The following is a 19,401-nucleotide window of genomic DNA, read 5'->3' as shown; positions in this document are numbered from 1 at the left end:
CTTCTATAAGTAAAGTCATGAAGAAGATTAGACTTGCCTTTGTATTGTAAAGACTTAAATTTTCCAGTGGCCACATTTAAAAATTAAAAGGAAACAGGTAAAATTAATTTTAATAATATATTTTATTTAGCACAGTATATTCAAATATTATTTCAACATGTAATCAGTGTTTAAAAATTATGAATGAGTTATTTTTTCATACTAAGTCTTCAAAAGGCAAAGTTTAATATTAATTTATGGCACGTCTCAATTCAGACAAGACACATTTCAAGTACCATATGCGGCTAGTGGCTACCATAGAGTACTGATTTGTTGAAATAGAATCATTGTTGTCTGAGGAAAACAGTTTAGACTGTGGTTCTGTTGAGTTGCACGGATTTAACTGTTTTATGAAAATCAGCATTCCTCTGTTAAGGGAAGTTTGCAGGCAGGTGCAAAATGGAAAAAAGCCTCCATTTTTGGTTTATGTGAGGCTTTTTTCTACAAAGATTGTTGCTGTGGACATGCCATCTAAATCCCCGTTTGGCATTTTATAGTAGAGAGAACAAGGAATTCTCCCTCTCCACCATTTTATAGTAGGTAGAACAGGGAGTTTTTAAAAAGTAAAGTTAAAAACAGTGCAGTGGTTCTGGGGCCACTTACTGTGTTCATGGAGTTGTTGGGCTTCACGCATTCTACCCCTCCCCAAAAGAAGTATCTTGTGGATTAAGTTAGAGTTGTTGCATACCTAAAAGTCAAAGTACAGCTGTGCTTCTCTGGACTCTGTGTTTTTCCTAGGGAAGAACACTAAGGAAGGTTGACTCTGGATTAATGAAGTTCAGGGATGTGGCTTTAGATTTTTCTCAAGATAGGTGGGAATGTCTTGACCTTGCAAAGAGAGACAGTAAAGCAGAGATGTGATGTTGATGAACTATAGGTACCTGAACTCACTAGTATATCCTTCTCTAAGCCAGATGTGATCACCTTTTTGGAGCAAGGAGCAGAGCCCCCGATGGTTGTGAGAAAAGGGACAAGAGGATAGTGCACAGATTGAGGTTCAAGGTCACTTGGAAAGGCTGTGCTTTACACTGAACTAATAGATGGGCTGTACACAGTGGGGTCCTGTATCTTTGGCAAGATCCTGGAGGAGCTTCTGAAGAATTGCACTTATATTAGCATCCACAGGATGTTCACCTACTGGATGACCCACCTGAAGCTGGGGCTCGAGCCTACCTGCTGGTATGGTTGGAGGTCTTCTCCAGTAGGACCATGACCATGTATGTGGCTGCCTTGCTCCAACCTTTTGTGTGTTTTCCTTCCTCAGTAACACTTTCTACAGTTCATTCTACCTTTTAAGAGATTCATTTTAACATAGCATAACATGTGGACAGGTATCCTTGCCAGCTTTCCTCCACATCAAAAAAGTCCCTTCATTACAAAATAAACAAGATACCTTTTCATACCCCTAGAAACCTGAAGGTTACCATTGGCCCTCCTGCCCGATCATCATAATTCACTGTTAAGTCATATCAGTTCTGCTTCCTATGTCATTGTGTTTGTGTGTTTGTATGTATATGTTTGATGCTGAGATGTAATTTACAAATAATAAAATTTACCCTCTTTAGTAATAGCTGACATGAAGACATAGAATATTTCTATCACCTCAAAAAGGACTTTGTATGCTCCTTTTTAATCACTTCCTTCTCCTTATCCCCAGCTGCTGGCAGCCACCAATCTGTTTTCTGCCCTTTTGGTTTTACGTTTTCCAGAAGGTCACATAAATGAAAACATATAGTTAAAAGATGATGCTGTGAAATGTGTCAACTAACCAACAAGATAAAATAAGTTTTAATGAATTTAGGGAGAGTAAAAAGATGAGCAAAAACAATGAAATTCAAGAATCAAAATAGAAATTCAGAAATTTAAAGGAGAAAACTGTTATAATACTAAAGTCAAATATGCAAAAATGTAAGATAAACTTTTTTAAGTGCAGCCAAAGAAGGTAAAAGTCCCCAAACTCAGACTTTGGTTAAGCCTAGGACACTAGCCAAAGGATATAAACAGCATAAAGGTTAAAACAAAACAAACATACAAAGATAAAAACAGAAGGGAAAGAAATCAGAATCTTAAAGTAAATAAATACATACATATTTGTCTTATACTGTATACATGGAATGTATATATGAATTCAAGACATGTGTTACCAAATAGTAACAGTTTTTCTACTGATGGTAGGATTGTGGGTAGTTTTTATTATGTTCCTTCAGCTTGTCTTATGTTTTTCTCAATGGACATTATTATTTCTACATTTAAAAAATTTTAAAGAGGACATAAATAGAGTGTATAGTTAAAAATAAAAGTTGAATAAAATTGTGGGAAAGGATTAAAGGAATTATTACTAGAGGGTAAAAGGAATATGAACATAATAATAATAGACTGATAAACTATATCTCCTATAATGTAGAATTTCTAGACCTACAATTTAAAAAAGTTTTTAAAAACTATGGATAAGGTAAATAATGCCAACTAAATTGTGTGTGTGTATCCAGTTGGGTCCTCAGGACTAAAAGAGAAGAAGAGAGCTTAGAGTGTTAAATATCAATACTGGACCTTCAGTCTCTCCCTTAACCTCAGGCCTCCTTTTAGTACTTGTGAAAGCTGTGAATACACTCTTTGGTTAACAGACATTTGATCCACACCAAAAGGTCCTTGGTATTTGATCTTGTCCCAGACCATTTGGCATGGACCAAATATGCTCATGGACATTTTGGACAGGACCAAACATCCTTCAAGGCACCTTTTAGTTACAGATGTATGTTGCCAGTGTATATACCTTGGCCAGCAACATTTGAAGTAGTTTTCCTGGTTATCCAAATTTCAACATTTGAGAGGTTTTAAAAGTGAATGAATACCTAACCCAGTCATGGCCTATAACAGTATAAGCAGAGCGTTACAAAATATGCGAGTACATTTAACCCTTGAACAAAATAGGTTTGAACTGCACGGGTCCACTTATATGTGGATTTTTTCCCCAATAAATACATACTACAGTGCTACACGTACAGAACCGCACATACAGAGGGCTGACTGTAAAGTTATATGTGGATTTTCAACTGTTGGGGGGAAGGGGGTTGGTGTCACTAACACCAATGGTTTTCAAGGGTGAACTGTATTTTTAATTTGGAGGATTGGAGGGGAAAGAGAAGAGAGACATCCTAACAGCAGTTTGTAACAGGAATATCGTTTCTAGTACCATTTTATATGGCCAGATGTATGACTATGCTCCTATGTATTTCCTTTTTAGAGCTTTCATGTGTTCTGGTTTAAAAGTAAAAGCTCTTGGATCTCAAAGAAAGTTCAAAGTAAAGCATTTATCACAGTTTAGAAAAAATGCAAGTAATTGTTTCAGTATGAATATGTTTCTAATCAGATTAGCTTAAAATTTAGCTAAGAGTATGCATTAAGATGTTAGAATGTTCTTGGATAGAATATTTTATGTATCTTCAAAGAATACTCAGGAGAAATAAGGAGTGTTGCTTTCTGGATTCCTTTTCCAAGAGCTGGAGGATTGTAAAATGTAAAATGTTAATTATTGAACCTAAAGCACTTGTCTTTTCATTAACTTATTTTTAAATAACCTGAGGTACCCATTCATCCCCCACCTATCTTTTTTGGTTTCTATATAGGAAGTAAATGTGATCCTAAAAAATCCCACCTCGTGGCAGCATGATTCCTTAACTCAGAGCTCTACTGCCAGTCTCTCCAAAACTCTGGTGCAATGTTTCCACCTGGATGTTCTTTTGATACTTCAACTAGCTTTGCCCTGCTACATGTATTCTTCCACTTGTCTTTAATATTTCTGTTAAGACTATAATGTCTCCTAGTCAAAGTCTCAGTTATCTTTGCCTATTTCCTTTTTTTTTGGCAGTACGTGGGTCTTTCACTGCTGTGGCCTCTCCCGTTGCGGAGCTCAGGCTCCAGATGCGCAGGCTCAGCGGCCGGCCCAGCCGCTCCGCCGCATGTGGGATCTTCCCGGACCGGGCACAAACCCATGTCCCTCGCATCGGCAGGCGGACTCCCAACCACTGCGCCACCAGGGAAGCCCCTGCCTATTTCCATTTTTTAAACTTCCGCTTTCATTACAAGAAGAATGACTTTCCTTCTCTTTGAAAATCTTCAGTGCTTCACCATTATCTAATTTACACTCTTAATTTCAAATTTATATTCAAATTCCAAGCCTTTCATTTCTAACCATAATCTGCAAATCTGGTTTTATATTCCACTGTTTCCCACTTAACACATTCTAGATTCTGGTCCATGACAAATACATATGCTATTCCCTGAACGTGTTTGTCTTTTCCTAGCCCTGTTTTGGTAATGCTGTCCTCCTGAAGCTCCACCTGGGTGACATTTTCGTATTGCCTCTCACATGTTGGAACCTACAGCAGTTTTTCTGTGGCTCTCATCACTTTTTTTCACTCTGCTTTTTAGTGTGGTTACTTTTAAACTTGATCTTTTTCGTCATCATGGTAAATTTGTAGTGTGCAGAGTTTGTTTCTTCCTTTTGTTATCTCACGCTGAGTTAAACACAGTGTTGGCACTTAGGAAGCAATCTAGAATTTTTTTTAGTTGAATTACATTTGAAAGTAGAAATCAGTATTTCCAGGGGAAATACAGAGGGTCACTACTAACTAATTGATGATCCAGAGCAAGGGAGGCATTACTTTGACCACCTGCCCTGTTGTAGAGATAATGGAATGGGCCAGCCTGGACAGCATTATTGTGAAGGATTAATTTCACAGGGTTCTTGCCCTGACTAGAAAGACAGAGAGGAAACATAAGGACTAAGTGATCCATGAAAAAGGTTGAATGAAATATTAAAAATGGGAATTCAGAAAAAATAAGCATGAAAGTCTAAGATTCTGGCTTAATATTTGCTCTAAATTTGAGAATGTGGCTTCTGTAAGCTTGTAACTTCTCATTCTAACCTGTAGTTCCCTTCATCATACCTTCATGTTTATGTAGATGCAAACAGGAAAAGGAAATCCACTGGTGGTTTATTTGGAGAAGGCCAAGTCAACAGAAAATCACCTCAGACTGTCTGCCTCACAAAATTATATTTACACATATACACAGAGACACATTCATACTGTGGGAAAAAGAAAAATGCAAGAAGTTTAATACTTGTTAGCCCTTTCACCAACATACTTTTTTTTTCTTTCTGGGCTTAATCCATTTATCATAATCTTTCTGAGGGTCTGCTGTATTCCAGCTTTGGGGATAAAATAGTTGAAAGGCCAGGGCTCCAATCTTTTTCAAACCCTACCTTAATGAATGTGGCATATCTTTTGACCTACTTTTTTCTAACAACTTTGATATTATGTGAGTCACTGTTAAATTTTCTTTTTGGCTTTTTCCTCTCTTTCCTTCAGTTTGGGTAGTTTTTATTGCCCTTCTTCAAGTTTACTCTTCTTACAGTTTACATTTCTTTATTGGTATTTCCCATTTTACCCTTAATTATGTTTGTGCTTTCTTTTGAATCTTTGAATTTGCTTATAATAAATGTCAAAAATTCATGTCTCCTAATTTCATCATTTCTGCATCTCTTTATATTGATTGATTTTTCTCCTGATTATGTGTCACATTTCCATGCTTCTTCATCTGTCTAGTAATTTTATATTGTATGCTGGATATTGTGGATACTATATTTTTAAAAAATCTTATCTAGTTATTAAAGAAACATTTTTCCTAGGAACTGCATCCTCAGCAGCATCATATAGTGACTACCAGTCCTGGTGGTCCTCATATCTACCTTTACCTTAAAGACCTGGCTTGCCTTTCTTTAGTCAAGGATTTATATATATTTTTTAAATTTTTATTTATTTATTTATTTATTTATGGCTGCCTTGGGTCCTCGTTGCTGCTTGCAAGCTTTCTCTAGTTGCAGCAAGTGGGGGCTACTCTTCGCTGCAGTGCAGGGCTCCCCACTGTGGTGGCCTCTCTTGTTGTGGAGCACGGGCCCTAGGCACGTGAGCTTCAGTAGTTGTGGCACATGGGCTCAGTAGTTGTGGCTCTCAGGCTCTAGAGCACAGGCTCAGTAGTTGTGGTGCATGGGCTTAGTTGCTCCGCGGCATGTGGGATCTTCCCGGACCAGGGCTGGAACCCGTGTGCCCTGCATTGGCAGGCGGATTCTTAACCACTGCGCCACCAGGGAAGCCCTGGTCAAGAATTTAGACCTTGGACTCTATGTAGCACATTTTATTTACTTTTTTAAAAATTACAACATCCTTTTTAATTTTTAGCATGTTTCTGGCCACTCTTTCATATTTTTATTCTTTCTTTTTTAAAGCTGTACATATTTTAAATTTATTTATTTATTTATTTTAGGCTGCATTGGGTCTTCATTGCTGTGCACGGGCTTTCTCTAGTTGCAGTGAGTGGGGACTACTCTTCATTGTGGTGTGCAGGCTTCTCATTGTGATGGCATCTCTTGTTGCGGAGCACGGGCTCTAGGTGCGCGGGCTTCAGTAGTTGTGGCACGCGGTCTCAGTAATTATGGCTTGTGGACTCTAGAGTGCAGGCTCAGTAGTTGTGGCGCACAGGCTTAGTTGTTCCACAGCATGTGGGATCTTCCCGGACCAGGGCTTGAACCCGTGTCCCCTGCATTGGCAGGCGGATTCTTAGCCACTGTGCCACCAGAGAAGTCCCCATATTTTTATTCTTAATTCTTATCTTACCACCTTATCCCTTTTGTAGACTCTTAACATTTTAGCAGTTGAGTATGTTCTCTTAACTAATTTTATTCAACCTTTTTCTTTTATCCTACTTTGAAAAAAGTACAGGTAAAAGAGGACAATGGTAAGAAGAGATTATATTCTTTCCTTTGCAGATGGCCTTCGAAAGTTCCTAAAAGGGTTCTTTTAATAGTCATCTCCCAGGTGCTACCCATGATTTTCATTCTACCTAAAGAGTTATTTTCTTAAAATATCTTCACTTTTCATGCAGATGACAGTAAGCCTTCCCTATTATCCACATAACTGAATTGCATCTTGCCTTTTTTAAAAAAAATTTTATTGCAGTATAGTTGCTTCACAATGTTGTGTTAGTTTCCTCTGTACAGCAAAGTGAATCAGCTATACGTATACATATATCCCCTCTTTTTTGGGTTTCCTTCCCATTTAGGTCACCACGGAGCCCTGATTAGAGTGCCCTGTGCTATATACAGTAGGTTCTCATAGTTATCTATTTTATATGTAGTATCAATAGTGTATATATGTCAATCCCAGTCTCCCAATTCATCCCACTCCCACCCCCCTTTGCATCTTGCCTTTTTTTTTTTTTTTTTTTTTTTTTTTTTGCGGTATGCGGGCCTCTCACTGTTGTGGCCTCTCCCGTTGCGGAGCACAGGCTCCGGACGCACAGGCCCAGCGGCCATGGCTCACGGGCTTAGTTGCTCCGCGGCATGTGGGATCTTCCCGGACCAGGGCACGAACCCGTGTCTCCTGCATCGGCAGGCGGATTCTCAACCACTGCGCCACCAGGGAAGCCCTTGCCTTTTTTTATGTTGTGAATTATCCATCTTTTTATCAGACATAATCTAAAAGGTAAGAATGAGACTAGGTTGAAATAGTCTTGGTCAGGGGATGAAAACCTGAGATTGAGATGAGGACAGGGTAGTTTAAAAACTCAGATTTAAGGTAGATTGTCCTTAATATTTGATTAAAGAGGAAAGAGGCTGTTATTCCAGAGGTGAGCATCTATATTCTGAAAAATTAACTTGGGTAAAAAATACTGCTTCAGTGTTTTTTAACACTCATTTCTTAGATTAAAATCAGTGTTTGTAGATAAATTGGGTTTTGGAAAAGTCATTTTAGTATCTACACATTTAAATTAAAACTACTTACCTTTGAAAAGAGATTGTAACTTGTTAGCAAGTTTTTAGTTCCAAAGGTATATTATTCAGAAATGCACTCTGCTTAAACCCTAGTTTCATAACCAAAAAATAACTCAGGAGAGCATGCTAGTCATTAGATAGGATTGCCCCTATAAGATGGTTAAGAGCCAGCTTATCTAATCTTAAAGGTTTCAAGTTGGGTGTTTAATCTAGTTTGTTAACTATTGATTAAAGCTCTTACTTAAAGCTGTGCAGAAGTCCAAAGGAAGTATAGAACTTGGTCTTACAAAACAAATCAGAACTCTTTCAGTTGCAGGTATCAGAGCCTTAACTTGAATTAACTAAAGCCAGAACAGGTAAGTTATTGACCCCCAGAGAAAGCAGAGGCAGCTCTGGCCTCAAGGAACCTGAATGCTTGCAAGTGTGTCTGCCCCTGTTTGCCTGTCTCTCTAGTCCTTTGACTCCTTGTTGCTTGATTGCTCTTCCTCCCTCTCTCTCTGTGACACTTTCTGTCACAGGTCATCTTTGTTGCACATGCTGTGCTCTTTCCGTCTCTGTCCTGCATGATATATATATATTTTTTTACTTTGTTGCTCTGCGTCTGTCTGTCTTGATCTCTTTCTGTGTCTGCTCTCTTGTTCAGTGTCCTTCCTCCGTATTCCCCTGCCCCTTTCTCTGCCAGTTGATTCAATTTCCTCCCACCACAGAAAGGCATTCCCATGTGGCTGTAGGCTGTTTTGCGTCACATTCTTCCAATTCATCAACCAGAGGAGAAAGGATGCTCTGCCCTCCAGCTCCAGTTATAAAAATCCAGAGGAAAGGACTTTCTCCCTTAGCTTCCCTAGCCAGGAACAGGGCACTGTTTCCCTTTGAAATCCCTGGGTTAAGTTGGAGAGGAACATCAACTCCCTAAAAGAAGGAAGAACCTCTTCTGGGCAGAAACAATAGTAAATGTTCAACACAGGAGATGAGACTTAAATATTTGAATGAAGGTTCCATACTTTTCAATAATCCTCATGTATGAGTGCTTATTTATTATGAAATTTCTGTACATTCTACTCATTTTTTTCCATATCTGCTTCAGTATTCATGCTTTTTCATTTATTATAATATGAATCAACTGAGTATAATATTTAGAAATATTGCCTAATAATTCACTTCAGGACAATTTTATTTTGTCCTGAAGTACAAAAAGTAAAAAATACAAAGTACAAAAAGTAAATAAATAATTTTATGTATTTTATTTGTTGTTTTCTATGAGTAACATTTAAATTCACAGTTTTTAAAAAAATCTGCTAGTTCTTTTACAAGTATCTGAGACTAGTATGTTTTCAAAGTTCAGGTTGTAAGTATAAGTTTATGTTTTTAGATTGCTTAGAGCAGTGGTCCCCAACCTTTTTGGCACCAGGGACTGGTTTCTTGGAAGACAGTTTTTCCACAGATGGATCAGGTGGTAATGTGAGCGATGGGGAGCGATGAGGGGGCAGCAGCTCACCTCCTGCTGTGCAGCCTGGTTCCTAACAGGCCACAGACCAGAACCCGTCTGCAGCCCAGGGTTGGGGACCCCTGGTAGAGTAACCTTGGCTCTTCTTTGTTTACTGTTAGATTCAACAATAAAGTATTGGAAAGAGATAAGTATTTGTTCAGTCCTTCACAGTTGTTGAATTTTAGCACTTTTCAGTACTACTCTTTACCTGTTTTATACTTCTGTTCTTAATTTACATGACTGTCTACTCTACTAGACTCTAAACCTAGTGTTGAAAGAATAATACCTTATTTATAATACCCAACATATACTAACAAGGTACTCCTAAAATGATTGTTGGTAAGCTGTCTTTCTGTTTCTTGCACTTAATATTTTAGGAAATGACTTTTAAGGAATACAAGTGTTTGTTGGAAAGCAAGTATTAATACATTTAGTGATGTTTGGGTCTCTTGACCATTTTATACATACTGGCTCAGGTTTGTCAATTTAGATGTCACACTGAAATGATGACTTGTATTTTAGGCAGAGAGAAACGTGTTTTGTTTTTTGTTTTTTTTGTGTGTGTGGTACGCGGGCCTCTCACTGTTGTGGCCTCTCTCGTTGCGGAGCACAGGCTCCGGACGCACAGGCTCAGCAGCCATGGCTCACGGGCCCAGCCGCTCAGCGGCATGTGGGATCTTCCCGGACCGGGGCACGAACCCGTATCCCCTGCATCGGCAGGCGGATTCTCAACCACTGCGCCACCAGGGAAGCCCCCGAGAAACGTTTTATAAATAAGTAGCATTTTGTTTTTGATACAGCATATAGTGTTGCCTAATTCTTGATAATATTTGGTGGGATTGTGACATATAATTTTTATAACATGAAATGGTAAGTGATCAAGATTTCTTTCTGTAGGCTACGGAAAGTGAGGTAGGAGATGTAGATTTAACACGTCTTCCAGAAGGACCTGTTGATTCTGAAGATGAAGAAGAGGAAGATGAAGAGATTGATCGAACAGATCCACTGCAGGGGCGAGATCTTGTTCGAGAATGTCTTGAAAAAGAACCTGCAGACAAAACTGATGATGACATTGGTAAGAAATACATCTGTTCACAATAAGAATTTTATAGTTCAATTTATATATAGTTACCTATTGGTGCATAACAAATTACCCCCAAGAAGGTTTTGTGGGTCAAGAATTCAGGAGCAGCCTACCTGAGTCGTTCTGGCTCATCGTCTCTCATGAGGTTGTAGTCAGAATGTGGCAGGGGTTAAAGTCACTGGGCTAAGCTGGAGGATCTGCTTCCAAGGTGGCTGCTCACATGGCTTTTGGCATAGAACCTCGGTTCCTCTCCACATGGGCTTCTCCAGAGGTTGTTTAAATGTCCTCACAACACAGCAGTTGGTTTCCCTCAAAGCCAGTAATTCAGGGGAGAATAAGGCAGATGCCATAGTGTCTTTTATGATCTGACCTCAGGAATGATACATCATTGCTTCTTCCCAATTCTGTTTGTCATACAGAGCAACCCTCATGCAGTATGGGAGGATACTGCATGAGGATGTGAATATCAAGAGGCAAGAATTGTTTAGGGCTGTCTTTGAGGCTAACTGCCCCAATATTAGAGCGTGTTTTGGAGGTTCTAGCAGTGGAACGCAGCTGCTCATATATCCTTAAGCAAAGGACAGTGCTCCTTTCCCAGGGAAGGTTCTCCTCTATCAGGACAGGTTGTCCTCTTTGACTAAGTGTACAGCTTCAAGATGGATGCATGTGTGGAGTGGTGTAGGGAGGAAGGGGACACCTGCCTAGACAGCCAGATCAGCTGAATCAACCTTGGCCATCATTAGGGTGATGGATGTTGCAACCAGATAGTCCTCACATTCTGGCTGCCCCAGTTTATAAAACAATAGCTTTGATTGCAGTAAAGTGATTTCCCCCTCCATGTCCATAAGACATGTAAAACACAGTGCGTCAGTGTTCAATGTCTATGAATTCAAAAAAATTTCAAATATTAATCAAAAATCATAGTTTTGCCTCTAGCTTGAAAAAGTGTGTGTACATTTTTTGGTTCAAATTTTATGAATTTTCCTTTAATTTCTTATAGAACTACTTACTGTACTTTGGAGGTTGAGTAATACTAAAGATGCTAATGTTATCTCTAAGGACAAAGATTACTTAGTGTTGTTATATATTATGATTCAATTGAGATTTTATCCTAGATTTCCGTTTTGTAAGAGTCATACTGCTGTGATTCAAGTCAGAAGATACTGCTACTAATAATTATAATCTGTGGGAGTAAAGATCAATACGTTTGAACATTCCTTGCCATGCTAATAACATATAATATAGTTATGCAACCTACAGTTGAGACTCATGTTGTGAATGCTATCTGGACAGCAACTGTAAGTGCATTTTTAGTGATAAAGAATTATATACTATGCTGTTTTCACAAGGCTTTCTTAAAAATTGAAATATGATTAACTTCCAGTTATCTGTGGATAGATAGCACCTTATGGTTTCTTCTATTTCAGCCTTAGCTGACTGCTTAAATGTTTTTTTCCTTTATCTTTATTGCTCATGTATCTATACCAGGGAATGGCCTGAGGCAGGTATTCAAACATTTATTGGTTAAATTAAAGAGAGTTACCTTGTAGTTGCTTTGACAAATCTTAAACTAGTATTCACATTTGTTGTCCCTAATTTAAGTACTTATTGACATTTATTAATAACTGTTTAAAAACTCTAGCCCAGAGAGAAACAGATAAAAACCTTTTTCACTAATCTATTAGACCAAAGGACATCAGTAAACGTAACCACCACGGAATAGCATCTCGTGCTAGGAAAATTAGCTAAACTCTCCAGCCTCATCTGAATCTGTGTAGTTTCCTGGTTCTCTCTGGAGGTTGTGAATTCTGGTGTCTTCCATTATGCCTGTATTCTCATGTGAGTCTGAATATATCTGTTAACCAAATAACTGAATTTTTTTTAAGCAACAGTCATCTTGGTTTCTCTAGTTTAGCAGCATGAATTCCTAAGTTGATTAGAAATTAGGTATTGGATTCTAGATTTTATTGTATCTTTAAACTGTAATCCTTGATGGTCACTAAACTAGAATTTCTGTTTTTAACAGAACAATTACTGGAGTTTATGCACCAGCTTCCTGCTTTTGCAAACATGACCATGTCTGTAAGGAGAGAACTCTGCTCAGTGATGATTTTTGAAGTGGTGGAGCAGGCTGGAGCTATTATTCTTGAAGATGGGCAAGAGGTAGGTTAGCAAATAGATGTTACACATTACTTGGTTATAGCAGCTAATTGTTAGAATAATTTAATTTTCATAAACTTGTGTAGATCTTGACTTTTAAAATTTATACAATTTTTTAAATGACTGCAGAGTTTGGGGTAGTTATAATTTCTGAAAAGATAAGTTTTGTTTTGTTTTTGCTTTATTTTGTCTTAATTTTGATTTCCTGGCAGTGGACCTTGCACAGAATAGATGTTCAGTAATTAATATTCATTGGACCAAATTTGTTTTTATTTCTCAAATTAAAAGACTTTAAAAAATTTTTCTTAATTATTGTTCTTTGTTTTATTTTATTTATTTTTTCTTATTAGTCATCCATTTTATACACATCAGTGTATACATGTCAATAATTATTGTTATGTTAGTATATTTATAACATTATTATTAAAATGTTTTTCAAGTATGTAATCTCCTTATCCCTTTTTTATATTATACAGTTTTTTTTAAATGAAGGAAATGTATTGGTATCTGTGCCTCCTAGTAGACTGCTGTCAGTTGAGGCATTTATGTGGCAATTCTATTTTCAAAAATGCTTGGATGGCAACTTGTGGATGGGCGGAGGGAGGATTCAGAGGAATCGAAAAGTGTCACTGCTGTCAGGTAGCACTTCACTGGTTTTCTTATCGAACTGATAAAAATTAATGGTGATATGTCAGCCAGTGCACATTGTCATATACTGCTAGTAGGAATATAAACAGTATTTCTGGAAAATCATTTAGAAATTTTTAACATGGGCTTCAAAGTATTAACAGCCTCTAACCTATTATTCCCCTGTTGAATGTCTCTCCTCCAGACATAATATAAAACTCAAAAGAGTTATGCCAAAAGATATTCATTGCAGGATATGTATAATAGTAAAAATTGGAAATGACCAAAATATACCCCCCCAAAAAAACAGTGGTTAACTAAATTATTATATAGCCACAGGTTATAATATTATATAAATTTTCAAGTTATTTAAAAATCTGATAGATATCTTTGAGGGCAGGGGCCTTAGGTCTAGCTTTGTCTACATGGTTTCTCCCTGTATCCTAGAAATCGTTTGGCACATAGGATATACTAAAAAAAGTTTGATGAACAAATGAATATAGTATTAAATTTTTTTTAAAAGGACCGGATAGTCTAAATAGTTCAACAATATGAAATAATATAAACATGGGAGAAGAATACTAAACTTTTGATGACAACTGTATAAATAGTGGGGTTTTGAATAACTTTACTTTTGCACAAATTTTGTCTTCTTTTAATATTCCACAGTTCTGTCAGCAAAAATTTGTTGTGTGCCTACTTTGTGCTAAGTACACAGTGAGGATAGTGGTGGAAAAACCCAACACAGCCCCTGTCCTCAAGTAATTTGTATAATCCACAAATTCTACAATGAGTGTATTTTATATTTGAAATAACTAAAAAACAAAAACACAGTTTTGAAAAAATATTTCTTGTTGCCAGTGATTCTCCTTCAGAACTGATGATAGTCCAGATTTCCCTTAAATCACATTAAAACTGTTTCACATTAAAATTGAAAGTTTAGGCTAATAAAAGGGATACCACATGAGAACAAGTAGTCTTTCACTGATATACAATAGGCCTTAGAATATGTCTCCTTAGAGCATTAAATACTTTGGTATAAATTGAGAGCAATATTTTCTTAACATTGGGAGAAATTCTCAATATTTTTTAAGATATGCCTTAAAATTCAGGCTTTTAATAGTTTTTCTGAATTATCACTAGCTCCCTTTTTTTTGTTTCTTTCTGTTGAATGTTTGCTATGTGCCAGACACTATTCTAATCACTTGGTTTGTATTAAACTCATTTTTAATGCACACAAAAGTCCTGTGATAGGTAATGTTATGCCCATTTTAGCAGTAAAGAAACTGAAGCCTGGGGAGGTTAAATAACTTGCCCAGAGTCACTCAGCTAGTCAGTGGCAGATTCTGGATTCAAATTCCAAGAGCTGGTGGTCTTTTTTTTTTTTGTATTAATGGGACTGTGCCATTTATAGCCTTTTTAAAAATTATTTTATTTTATTTTATTTTTGGCTGCGTTGGGTCTTCGTTGCTGCACGTGGGCTTTCTCTAGTTGCAGTGAGCAGGGCTGCTCTTCGTTGCAGTGCGCAGGCGTCTCATTGCGGTGGCTTCTCTTGTTGCGGAGCATGGGCTCTAGGTGCGGGGGCTTCCATAGTTGTGGTTCATGGGCCCTAGAGCACAGGCTCAGTAGTTGTGGTGCACGGGCTTAGTTGCTCCACAGCTTGTGGGATCTTCCCGGACCAGGGCTCAAACCCATAGTTCCCTGAATTAGCAGGTGGATTCTTAGCCACTGCGCCACCAGGGAAGCCCAGAGCTGGAGGTCTTAACCGTAACAGTTCCTGAGAGTCCCTGATTTTATTTGGTGACTAAAAGAAGAAAGAGTAAAATAAATTTTAGTGGTTGGCTTAACAGGAATAGGGTGTTACTGACAGAGTATTTAGTAATATAATCAGATCTTATTTTTTCTTTTTTAAATTATATGAGTTCTATATATTGATTGATTATTTTTCAAAGTTAACATTTAACCCTCTTTTCCCAAACGTTCTTAAAACTTATCTTTTTCTCTATAGCTTGACTCATGGTATGTTATTTTAAACGGCACTGTAGAAATTAGTCATCCAGATGGAAAAGTTGAAAATCTCTTTATGGGAAATAGTTTTGGAATTACACCCACTCTGGATAAGCAGTACATGCATGGAGTTGTTAGGACTAAAGTAGATGATTGTCAGGTAAGCTTATCTCTGCTCGTGTACTCTTGTTTCTTGATTTTAAATGGCTGAGCTTTTTTTTCCTTCCCCAAAATAAAATAGCTTAATTTGAGAATTGGGAGTTTGAAAAGCTCACAGTTAATAAAGGAAACTAGATTTTATATCGGACTCAAATATTTGTGGAATTGAACAAACTATACATATTTTAAAGAGAATATATCTAATAAATGTTGGTTTGTTAAGTTTCTATCTGATATTGGCCAGCTCCGTCTCTTTTTTTTTTTTTTTTTTTTTAATAGAGGAACTTCTGAGTTGTTTGTTTCTAACTTACTCCTGCTTCGTGTTTTCTTTGCATAGTGTCAGTTTTGAGAGAAGTAGATGCTCACTTCTTCTTTTAGAGCAGAATTCAAATGGATTTAATTTCTTTGTTCTCTTTGTGCATGAATTATTTATTTTATCTTGATTTTTGTTAAGGAATGAAGGTATGAAATAAGAAAGAACTCATGCCACTTGAGTTCTCACCTTTGTGCTCTGCCTTGGTGCATAGTGATATATTTATGTATTATAGGTTCATTAATTGTCCCCATGTTGTTCTCGGACAGTTTGTCTGCATAGCCCAGCAGGATTATTGGAGAATTTTAAATCATGTGGAAAAAAATACCCATAAAGTTGAGGAAGAGGGAGAAATTGTCATGGTACATGAGCACCGTGAACTAGATCGCAGTGGAACCAGGAAAGGACACATTGTAATCAAGGTGGGTATTTTTTACTTATTTTTCTTGTTATTGATAGAATAAAGCTTTCATCTTGCTTAAAAGATTTTGAACCACTTTTTGAGTAGTGCAAGATAATTCATTAACTTTGGGATCTAGTGTAAATAAATGTGTTAATTCTTTTGACTTTTTCTAAGTTGGTTTTTACACATTTTATTGAGGAAGGGTAACATTGCCATTTAATATCAGTATGGAAGGATATTATTTAGAATATACCAGTCACAATTTTCCTTCTCAAGTTTATTGTATGATCCATTGATAATGGGAATTAATTTCATCAAAGACAGCAATATTTAGAAACAAAACAGAAATTGAAAGGACCAACCATAAATGCATAAAGAATCCTAGATGAGTGCTTACTAGATCTCTGTGACATTGAAATAGACATTCACTTCTCTGAACCTCAGTTTTCTTATGTGAAAATGGGGATGCTATGGCAGGGCTTTATTAGGGCTGAATGTGGCAAATCCAAAGCCTTAGCATGCTATAGAATTTGAGTATTATTACCCATATTGTTTTCCCTTCTCTAATTCCCTCTCTACCCTGTTCCTTGCCTCCTTGCCTTCCACTCTCCCATCTCCCTGTCACTTTAATGACATGTAGATGTAAGATAGAGCAATTCTAGTTGCAAGAGAGGAAGTAAATGCATGACCTTTTTTTCTTTTCAAGCAAGTCTTGGTTGCAAAATAAGTATATGTGTTATTTTTCATTATAAGTGCAGAAGCTTATTTAACACTAAGAGGGACTGGTGTCAGATGAGATATTGCTCAGGAGTCAGGCTATTCCTCCACACTGTCTTTTTCTTTTCCTAAGTTGATAGCTGTAAGCTTTCTATGTAGAAAAAAATGAGTATATATGTGGACTGCCATAGACTATCTTTTTATGAAGACTCATGGTGAGCTTTTTTTTTTTTTTTGTGGTATGGGGGCCTCTCACTGTTTTGGCCTCTCCTGTTGTGGAGCACAGGCTCCACCCGTGTCCCCTGCATTGGCAGGCAGACTCTCAACCACTGCGCCACCAGGGAAGCCTGAGCCTTATATTTTTATAATTTCTTTTTTTTTCTTTTTTCTTTTTTTTTTTTCTTTTTTTTACAAATTTATTTATTTCTTTTTGGCTGCATTGCATCTTTGTTGCTGCACACATGCTTTTCTCTAGTTGCGGCAAGCAGGGGCTACTCTTTGTTGTGGTGCGCAGGCTTCTCATTGCAGTGGCTTCTCTTGTTGTGGAGCACAGGCTCTAGGCGCACGGGCTTCAGTAGTTGTGGCATGCGGGCTCAGTAGTTGTGGCGCACAGACTTAGTTGCTCCGCAGCATGTGGGATCTTCCTGGACCAGGACTCAAACCCATGTCTCCTACATTGGCAGGCGGATTCTTAACCACTGTGCCACCAGGGAAGCCTTGTAATTTCAAACTTACAGAAGAGTTGCAGGAAAAGTACAGAGAACACCCTGACTCAGATTCCCCAACTGTTAACATTTCACTTTCATTTCATTTCATTTCATTTTCTCCATTATCATCAGTCTTTTTCAACTGTTGGAGAGCAATCTGCAAATGTGATGCCTCCTCACTCCTAAATGTTTCATTGTGTATTTCCTAAAAGCAAGAACAGTCTCCTGTATAAACACCATAGAAACCTTCAAGTTAGGAAATGTACATTGATAAAGTAAAACCATTCAGTCCACAGACGCTATTTAGATTTTCACCAACTATCCCAACAATGGCTCTTTTTTCCTTTTTGGTTCAGAGTCTCATCCAGGCACACAGTTGCATTTAGTTGTCATTTCACTTAAGTCTATGCCAGGAACAGTCTTTCCCTATTCACATTCTCAGCAGTTTTAAAGAATACAGCCCTTATAGTCTGTAATATGACCCTCAGACGAGATCTAACCGGTGTTGCCTCATTCCCAGACTACAGTCATGCTTTCCAGGCAGGAATTCCACAGAAATAATGTGCTCTTCTCAGTGCATCATTTCAGGGAACGTACAATATCCACCTGTCGCACCACCAATGAAGTTAACCTTAATCACCTGGTCCTCTTGGTGTGTGTCTGTCAAGTTTCTTCACTTAAAGCCACCATTTTACCCATTGTAATTGATGAGCATTTGGAGCATTGATGTTCTGGGATGGTGTCAGTATGTCTTACAAACCTCTATCCACCAGTCTTTACTTCGAATGACTACTCCTGCCTGTAATGGTGATTTTCTATTTCCATTATTTCTTCTACATTTATTGTCATTCTACTGTAAGAATGAGCATTCTCCCCTCTTTAATTATATTGTTATAGTCTCATGTATTGTATTCCCTTACCATCAGTGTTGTTCTGATCGTCAGATTGTCCCACATTAAGCCAGTGGGACTCTCTTAAGGCTGATTCCTGTATCCTTTTGACATGTCCCCATCATTTTTTGAGAGCTTCATTATTATCTGGCAAAACGAGATGTTCCAGGCTTATCTTTTACTGCCCCTGCTTTGGAATCAGACATTTCTCCAGAGAGCCCTGGATCCTTCTAGTAGAGAACAGCATTAAAAAACCAAGATCTGGGTACTCTGTTCACTGCTACTGTGGTGTCATTGCTTCTAGAACTTTTCATCAGACAGAGGTAGGAAATATATGTATTTATTATAAATTCATACACACCTATATCTTCTTATATCTATCTATTGATAACAGTCAAGAGTTCATACCAATACTCCCAGTTCCAATACTATACCACAAAGTTTTTGGTAGCCTTTTCCTTCCCCTACTTGTAAATACTTTATCCAACAGTGGCTCTCGTTATGCTCTGTATATTTACTTATTTGCTCATCATAACCAACCTCTACCATGGCAGCCATCTCCTTCACCTGCCCACTCCGCGTACCGCGTCACCCAGCAACCACCTTCTTGGATGCTAGTGAGCAGTTTGGTAACATGCCTCTGCATGACAATGGGACTTGTCTTTTTTTTTTTTTAAGATTTATTTATTATTTATTTATTTTATTTATTTTTGGCTGCGTTGGGTCTTAGTTGCAGCATGTGGTATCTTCTTGTGGTGCACAGGCCTCTCTCTAGTTGTGGCGTGCGGGTTTTCTCTTCTCTAGTTGTGGCGCACAGGCTCCAGGGTGCGTGGGCTCTCTAGCTGAGGTGTGCAAGCTCAGTAGTTGTGGTGCACGGGCTTAGTTGCCCCGCGGCATGTGGGATCTTAATTCCCTTATCAGGGATCAAACCCTAGTCCCCTGCATTGTAAGGTGGATTCTTTACCACTGAACCAC

General features: G+C 37.9%; 1 protein-coding gene across 18 annotated transcripts in view; it reads left to right on the top strand.

Annotated features, from left to right (window-relative positions):
- RAPGEF6 (Rap guanine nucleotide exchange factor 6) overlaps positions 1–19,401 on the top strand; it is a 249,402-nt gene that overhangs the window by 121,897 nt on the left and 108,104 nt on the right. For 17 of the 18 annotated variants that reach the window (XM_067031533.1, XM_067031538.1, XM_067031531.1 and 14 more), the window contains 4 exons: positions 10,257–10,434; positions 12,470–12,606; positions 15,239–15,397; positions 15,979–16,131. In XM_067031533.1, coding sequence (XP_066887634.1) covers positions 10,257–10,434; positions 12,470–12,606; positions 15,239–15,397; positions 15,979–16,131 — 627 coding nt within the window. The remainder of the gene's footprint in view (positions 1–10,256; positions 10,435–12,469; positions 12,607–15,238; positions 15,398–15,978; positions 16,132–19,401) is intronic. The other variant, XM_067031536.1, reaches the window with a different exon arrangement.

This window comes from Kogia breviceps, chromosome 4 (assembly GCF_026419965.1).
Source record: "Kogia breviceps isolate mKogBre1 chromosome 4, mKogBre1 haplotype 1, whole genome shotgun sequence".
NCBI lineage: Eukaryota > Metazoa > Chordata > Mammalia > Artiodactyla > Physeteridae > Kogia > Kogia breviceps.
This window is presented reverse-complemented; position numbering and strand designations above follow the sequence as displayed.